The sequence below is a fragment of the Salarias fasciatus genome, chromosome 22 (assembly GCF_902148845.1).
Source record: "Salarias fasciatus chromosome 22, fSalaFa1.1, whole genome shotgun sequence".
In the NCBI taxonomy this organism is placed as follows: Eukaryota; Metazoa; Chordata; class Actinopteri; order Blenniiformes; family Blenniidae; genus Salarias; species Salarias fasciatus.
In genome coordinates this window covers 21,078,753-21,087,173 of record NC_043765.1, presented here as the reverse complement: position 1 = coordinate 21,087,173, position 8,421 = coordinate 21,078,753, and the positions used below count along the sequence as shown (strand labels likewise).

At 42.7% G+C, this 8,421-nt stretch overlaps 1 protein-coding gene across 4 annotated transcripts in view; it reads right to left on the bottom strand.

The window, feature by feature from the left end:
• Positions 1–3,239: 3,239 nt before the first annotated feature.
• runx1t1 (RUNX1 partner transcriptional co-repressor 1) overlaps positions 3,240–8,421 on the bottom strand; it is a 52,141-nt gene continuing 46,959 nt past the window's right edge. For 2 of the 4 annotated variants that reach the window (XM_030120097.1, XM_030120098.1), the window contains exons 9-11: positions 8,157–8,225; positions 5,305–5,537; positions 3,240–4,443 (exon numbers count right to left, since the gene is read on the bottom strand). In XM_030120097.1, coding sequence (XP_029975957.1) covers positions 4,117–4,443; positions 5,305–5,537; positions 8,157–8,225 — 629 coding nt within the window. In that variant the 3' untranslated portion in view covers positions 3,240–4,116. The remainder of the gene's footprint in view (positions 4,444–5,304; positions 5,538–8,156; positions 8,226–8,421) is intronic. The other 2 variants (XM_030120099.1, XM_030120100.1) reach the window with 1 other exon arrangement.

Below are 8,421 nucleotides of genomic sequence, written 5' to 3'. Positions count from 1 at the left end.
TAGTAAAGCAGCAGTAATGAAATAACATAAGTCGGGGCTCTCTGGGCAGGAATTAACATATTTATTACACCGTAAAGAGAACAACAATACCAGAATTATACTGCAAAGTTTCACAGACTGACAGACCATAGTTTACAGCCCAAAAAAAGTGTTAAAATCAAGAAACCAAAAGAAAAGAAAACAAAAACGAAAAAAAAAAAAAAAAATCAACAAGAAACCACAGTTCTGACATAGTAGACTGGAAAGCTCTCTAGAGGACACTGACGCTAAGCGATGCAAAGACCGCCCAGCGTCAGCCTACCACTAACCTGTGGTTTTCATGTCTCAATTAAGTATTGCACAACAACTTCAAATCATTTGAGCTCTTTTTTTTTTCACCATAAATTTTTTTTCTCAAGAGAACCGAAAAAAAACCCCTCCCACCCCCCGAAGTTCAACTCATTCCCCCGGGTTTATAATGCTACGGCCGCTCGCTGTTCACTGTCGGCCCCGACGGCGGTTCCCCAAAGTTTCTCCGTAAGTAGGAAATTCAAATAACATTTCCCCCTATTGTGAAAAAAAAGACAAAAGTAAAAACCAAAACAAAACAGGCATGCCTAAATTCATAGCCTTATTCTTTTTTTTTTTAAGCTTAGTTTTCCACAAGCTTTGCCGTTTGTGTTTTTCCCCCCAGCTGACAAGTTGACAAGCACTTCAGCGTGTCTTCACAACAGAGAAGAAAAGAGCAGAAAAGGGAGGAAGGAACAGGGAAGAAAAAGAGCAAGAGAAACATTTCGTATCTGTGACCGTAACTCGCGTCGCCGAAATAGGAAGCGGCGACACTGTTTCTTTAAAATTAGCACAATTTTTTTTTTTTAAATCTGTTTCAAACAATTCAAACTCTTGATGTACTCTAGAAACGCCACAGGCATAAAGAAACATAACAAAAGTTTTTTTTTTTCTGTTTTTTTTTTTCTCATTTCTATTCATTTATGTTTCTTTTATTCATGAGGTCTGCATTGTTACCAAGAAGTGATATGGTTTTGCAGCTGTATGAGCTTCGACTTTGGGTTTTTATATTTTTCCTGTTCTCTTGTGCCCATTTGGTTTCGACTAGACCAGTATCAGCGCCGCGACTGATGCTCTTATCGTGCTGTAAGAGGTAGAGTGAGACTTGTTTGCCACCGAGGAATTTGTGGCAAAACACACATAGAGGAGGGAAGAAAAGAAAAAAAAAATAGAGCTTTTCAAACTATCATTGAGTGATAATGCGTGTCCTAGTTTTTTTTTGTTTGTTTGTTTTTTAACCCAGATTTTTGCCCTGATAATAATGAACACGTACGTTACTTGTTGTATACCTTTGAACTAGACGAGTGTCAAACAGCTTGGCTGCTTCTTCACAGCTTCTGAGAAGTCGCTTGTAGGGTGTCAGACACCTTTTTGGATTGTTCAACCCTTTAAAGTCAAGAATGCAGGTGTGTGTGTGTGTGTGTGTGTGTGTGACTGCGTGTGTGTGTGTTTTTATTTAGACAAGAAGGGAGCGATGAGGAAGTACGGCCTTTGGGGGCCTCCACTTGTTCCTTGAGGTCAGAATTTGTAACGCGCTTCTGTGTAGCACCAAGGTGTTCGGGGTGAAGAGCCTCTGTGTACGTCAAGGTAAGTGCTCTATTTCTGCAAACGAGAGGTTTGTTTGATTTTCATATAGGTTTACGGCTGACAATTTCATTAAAAAAAAAAAAAAAAAGTAACTGTGAAGCAAATGTAAATGGTACAGTATCGAAAGCCCAGTTTCACATTCACATCTTTGAATCCAAAAAAAAAAACTTAAAGCTGAAATGGACACTTAATCTGACATCTGTGTGTCACCACAAAAAAAAAAAAAATGCACAAAAAAACGAGATCAAAAATCGTCCCCATACTTTAGTTTTGTTGTTCCTGTCACATTAGTTATTATTGCTCCGGTTAGAATGTGATGTTCCGTGAATGGGCTTCGTGTGCCGTCCACGTCCAGGGAGGACGTCAATAAATACGTTTTGTGACGCTAAGATCGGCTCTGCTCGTCAACGTGCGAACAAAACCCGCAGAAATAAATAACCGAATGTTTAAGTGGACAAACCTCTTTTCAAAAATTGTTTAAATCAGGATTTTGGTCCTTGGTGTCAGTCTTTGGCTGTTTTGGTGTTTATTTTTTTTTATTTTTTTTTATCTCTTGTGTTAATACTGTGTGTTACCTGGTGCTTTGCAGTGTTAAAGCTGTCAATCGGAGTCTACACCTCTGCATTTGGAAAGTTAGTTTGTTAGACTTTTTTTTTTTTGTATTTTGTATTTTTTTTTTGGTAGTTTTTCAGTTTTTTCTAAAAAATAACAAATATTTAACAAACGTTCAGTAATGTGCATGCACTGTCTGTAACTATTTAACGGAAAAAAAAAGGCGTTATGGCTGCTTTTTTTTTCGCACATTGAGTAACAAAAAAAAAAGAAAAGAAAAGGAAATGGATTTGGCGATTTTACATTTTTCTAACTCCCTTTATCCAAAATAAATGTAAAAAAAATGTAAAAAAAAAAAAAAAAAAACCCAAACAGATAATGTTAATACTACATAGGAAATGGTTGATGAATTATGGCTCTATACCAACAACACAAGAATGCCGAAAAGAAGCATGCCGAAATAACCTCTGTGACAGTGCAAATACATTTATGTATGTCCCTTGTACAAAACATTTAGGTTAGCATTCCGCGCAACATGCTAGCTCTCAGAAAAGATCTAGTTTGGACTCAAATAGCAGCTCTGAGATATAGCTTGTGTCTTTTCTTGAGGACGAAGGGAAGTCGAACTTAGAGAACTACGAGGAATCTACCACCGACACAGAATAGAAAAAGCAGCTCGGAAAAAAAAAAAAAAAGATAACACTTCTTTCTCTTTTTTTTTTTATCTCTTTTTGCACCAGCTAAGAGAGTTATGAAGGACTTGGAGTTGTGACCGGTTGGAGTACTATGCATTGTCACAATTGTCCAACACATATACAATAAATAACCATCGGTGACACCACAGGACAGAAGTCTTAAACACCATGACACCTACAGAAAGCAAAGAGGAGCGTGAGGAAATGTGAAAATGTCTTTCGGAGTGGAGACCGGATGGGAGCGTCTGGGGCGGGTCTCGGGTTTCCAGCCGCCGCCGCCGCTGCCGCCGTCCTGCCGGTGGGCCCGATGACTTCACTTCCTGTTTTGAGAGCGTCCGTGACCCACCGAGCAATCGCGTTCAGTACATCCCCCACATGTGCAGCGGGCAAAGTTTTGTATCTTATCCAAGAATTCTGCCTTTTTACATCCTTTTCGGGGAGACGGGTTTGTATTTCCCAGCCCACTGACCTGGATATCATTACAAGTGAGAGGGAAACAACACTGGCTGAACAGCTGGCTCCGCTCGCAATCTGCTGCACATCTGCCCATTTCACGGCGGTCTGCGGGCCAGAGATTCGGTCCTCCTCTCCTCTCCGGGCAGAAAACTTGTTTAGTCATCCGTCTGCGTGTCTTTCAGCGCATGTGGACCTAGCAAACGAGCGCTGGTATCGCCGGTCTTCCTGCTAGCTTGTTGTGTTCCTTGGTATGTTGTTTGGTAAAATGTCTGAGGTTGGCTCGTCTCACGTCCCACGCGCAGGAAGGAAATTAGCAATAATTCAAGGATGGAAAAAAAACAAACAAAAAAAGATTCCAAAAGAGGAGGTCAGATATACTTGTCTTGAGTTGACGGAAATCTCTGATCAGTCTTTTCATATTTACAGGAGAAAAATAAGATAAACTACAATGACAACAACGTTAACAACAACAGGTACAACGACAAACGAACAACGAGAATAGCAAGTGTAACAATAAAAGGATGTCAATATTTAAATTCATTCATTCAAAACAAAGAATATCTTTGTGTTTCCTTAAAGTCATGGCAAGTCAATATGACCTGAATATGGACCTCCTCCTCTCTCTATGACTACGCTGCAAGATAGACAGAAGCATTGCCGACTCCTCCCGTCGTCACGGCGTCTCTGCGAGGCAATGTAGACAGTCAGTCGAGTTCCGGCCGCCACGCTCGGGACGCCGTTGCCTGCGACCTCCGCGGGGGGTTGGGGGGGGAGTGTCTTAGCGCTGTGTGCCGTCGAGGGCGGAGGAGGACGGGGTGCTGGGGGTGGACGAGCGCGGCGTGGCGGCGGGCGGGGTGGCGGCCGGACTCCCGGTCCCGCTGCTCGGGGTGCAGGCGGAGGAGCTGATGGGGGCGGGGGTCTCCGACCCCGGGACGCCCCCCTGCTGCTGGCCGGCCTGCTGCTGCTGCTGCTGGGCCTGGAGCGTCTGGCCGCAGACGTGGTGGTGCTTCTCCCAGTCCTTGTGCTGGCAGAAGGAGCCGCAGTAACGCGCCGTGTTGCAGCCGCTGCACGTCTCGCTGGCTTTGCGGCCGCAGTTCCAGCAGCTCTGGAGGACGGACGGAGAGACGGATACAACGTCAGTCACCACGACAACAATGTCCAGACGCAAGCTGACCACTCCGGGTGAGGAAAACCAAACTGCTTATAAAAGCCTGGTTAGGAGCTTTAAACTATCGCTGTGTTTACACACCCAGCAGATCCGCTGCAGATCAAGATTAAGAAAATCGCGCCCCAGACTGCACATCACGGAACAATCCTCTGCTTTCACACTTAGCACTTAAGTTGAAAAACAAACCACAGACAGATCAAAAACCCATCTCTTATTACACTTAGGGCCTCTTATATATCTTGGAAACCGCAGGGAGAGCATGTCAGAGCCGCTGCATATCCACAGGAAACGGGAGAACAAAGTTATAAACAGCCGTTGAAAGTCCTCCTCGGGGGCGCTTCTCTCTCATAAACACTGCTCCTGCAATTAATGTCAGACGTGAGACATATTTCCCTTTCACTTAACTGATTAAACGCTGAGGTCTCCAATGGTGTTTAGGAAATGAAAACCCCTTTTCCGTGTTTGCTCACAGCTCAACTGCTGACTTCCCTCCATATTGTAGCTACTCGGTTGGAAAATAGAAAGGAGGAGCGTGAGGGTTACACGCGCTTGATCGTCGTCGTTTTGCATTTTTATTTTACTTCCTCCTGATGGAACGTTATCGCGAATAATCAGCAAGAAACCCACGACGCAGCGGAAGATAACAGAAACTTCCTTGACGTCGCTCGCGCCGTGCGGAAGCCACCCGAACAGCTGGCGTCAAGAGCATAATGACAGTGGAGGCAGGGAGAAAACGCCGCGGCACGGCCGACAAACACGATAATCACCGCCTTGATGTCTGAAGCCGCTCGCTCCTACCTCGCTGGAGTCCTCCTGCTGGTTGATTATGGAGAGCGCGTCCTCGGCCGCCTGGCGCTTGGCCTCGGCCACCGTGCGCTCCATCTTGGCTCGCTCGCTGCTGATCATTTCGTGAGCCTTGCGCTCGGCCTCCGACACGGCTTTCTGCAGCTCCGACATGGCCTGCCGCTTCACCTCATTCACGGCCTCTTCTGGAAAGAGTGTGGAGACAGAGGAAGTCAAGCCTCCCGAACCTGCAATGCAGCGTGTGTTAAATACCTGATCGGAAGGCAAGTCATCGACATTGAAATTTCAGAACAGGTTTTACATACAGGCAACATTTCTCAAAGAAATGCAAAACATTTATTCAATACAATATGAAGAATCACAGTTTTACAAATTTCTTTATACAAACAGCTCAATTAAAGAGCAATAAGTGATAAGTGTTTAACCCTTTATCGACCTTAAGTGTTAACTTTTTACTAAACTGACTCGATTACAGACAAAAAAAAAAAAAAACAGTTTGTTTTGAGATATGTGCTACTTTGTAGTTTTTCTTATAATAGCTTTTGGCCCTTTTGCTTGAACAAAGCACCTCCCGTGCTGTAAGTACACCTGATTAATGCATTGATCTTATTTAAATGTGCATCAAGTTGTCCAAGGAACAACAGCAATGGACGAATGTGCATAGTTTCAAACATACAATAAGTTGATGGTTTCATGTACTATTTCTGTAAATATTAAATTGTATGTTCCAAATAATGAGCAACTGAGAAATAACCGTTGATCAGCTGATCTTCATTCAGCTATTCAGACTCGTATTTATCAAGCCTGTCTGTACCTGCTTGTAATTGCCACAACCGTGAGTGAAACTGTCACATATTTATTCCGTTAGATCCTCTGACAGGGCGGCGTGTGATGTTTTAATGGAAAGCGATCGCATTTGAAGACGAGCAAATGCACAAAAAAAAAAGAAGAAGAAGAAATCTTTAATTTGAAAAACATATCCTCAAGAAAACCGCATGAGCCAATTAATCCCAGGTAATCACTCATAAATGTGCTTTTGAGCTGAAGCAATGTGTTATTTTATACTTGTTTTGTGGAGTGAATAACCTTGCCGTGTGGGTGTTAAGTGGTGGAATTCCAACCGAACGTCAAAGCAAAAGGAGGGCTTTTTGTTTGCTCCCATCAAGCCTGTAACTTGACTAATTGTGTATGCAAATCAGGCAATTTATATTTAAATTATGCATTTCCATTGTGATCCCAGAGGCCCATGCGGCGAGGGGAAGTGGGAAACCGGTAGGACACCGCGCAAGGTGCTTGAATATTTATCACCAACTGTAAACATTTTGCCCATTTCAAACAGATGTATTCACGGCTGCACTCCATTGTGTTAAAAATCCTATTTTGCAATCCTCCCTGGGTCAAATTTAAATCAGCCTCTTCTCAGCCGGAGTATAAGCGACTGAAGTGAAAAGGATAAGGGAAATACCGAGAAGAATGCAGACAGAATGGAAAAAAAAAAAAAAAAAAAATAGCAGGCCTCATTTATCTGACAGACAAAAGATAAATACAGCTTTATGTCTGACAAATATGCTCTATATTGCTCCGTTCCCTTCGTACACATTACACTTGTATTACAAATGTTAAATCTGTTTTCAGTATCGGACTCAACGTGCGCGTTTACAAAGACGGAGACATTTTCCCTCAGTCGTGATTGAGCTAAATTTTTAAACTCGGGTGGTTTTGTCTTTAAACTACTGTGCCGTCTGAAGTCATGGAAATTGCTCTGGTGCCTTGTGATATACGCCTTGTGCATGGAATTGTGATTACACACCAAATGCCTTAGATGGAAGATCGATCAAAGCTGGCGAGGGGAAGGAGAGTACCGGGGAGCGGGCCGAGTCCCGACGGTGATACTCAATTCAATTTAAATGCATATTACTTGTTCTGAGTATCTCACACATCATGCTTGGTCAAGCAAGGGGACAATTTCTTTTCTCCAAGGGGTTTAAAAGGCAGATATACTGTATCGCTGACGGTGAATATAAAGTGGATTCCTCAAGCACTGAACCCACCGTGCATTCTTCTTCTTCTTCTTCTTCTTTTTTTTTTAACATTCAGAGGTAATGGTGAACGCAGCTGCAGTTGTGAGTTTAAAGAATGCAAAAAATGTTACGGCATCTGCTGCTTTTAACTGTGTTGGCTAAACAATAAATTAATGTCAACACTCAATCTTAGTTGGCTCTTGGAAAAAAAAAAAAAAATTCTGTCCATAGTTTTGTCAAGAATAATAGCTGAGATGTCTGTCATTGAGGGAACCGGAGAAATCCACAAAGCAAAGTGATACCGAGTCTTGCTACTGTGCGCTCGACGGCACAGCCACTGGAGCAGCTGTAAAAGCTACTCATGTGTCTTATTTGACTGGTGCAATAAAAAACGGTAAGATCTGACCTCGTATTTGGAGCGTGCACGGCGCGGTGGGAAAACTTTATGTTTTTAACATCCCACTGTATCAGATATACATGATTTTATAGGAGCAGCTCGGGTTTTAAAAACAAGTCTGGGTATGAGGCTTCAGACTACCTGAGGACAGCGGGGAAGCTTGTGTGTGTGTGTGTGTGTGTGTGTGTGTTTGAACAGATATCAGTTTACTCTTGTGGGTATCCTATCTATTTACACACTAACATTTTGATCGCTTGTCATCCACAACAGTTTTCGGGGGTCAAGACTTTGTCTCAAGGTCCTTTAAAGTTTTTATTAGATTCTGATTCAGATAACAGGCTTAGATTTAGACAAGTAGTGTTTATGGTTTAGCTGAATGTGAGCCTGCAGAAATAAACACATGTTGTGAGTGTGAATGTCTTCCTTACCAGCTTTTTTCCAGATTTCTTCCGGTACATAGCCAGATACAGGCCGGTGTAGCAGCTCCCTGTGAATTTCTAAAAAAGACACAAACGTACAATGATGACATATCACATATCGGCAGAAATGACAGTTTGTCTTTACAACTTAAACACCAGGTTTTTATTCAATAAACTGGTCACATGTGAAAGAGTTAGGCCTTGGTGGGCAACTATCACTCACTTAGAGGTATTTATGTGTGTCATCATATTGAAATAAAAAAAAAAGAGAGCC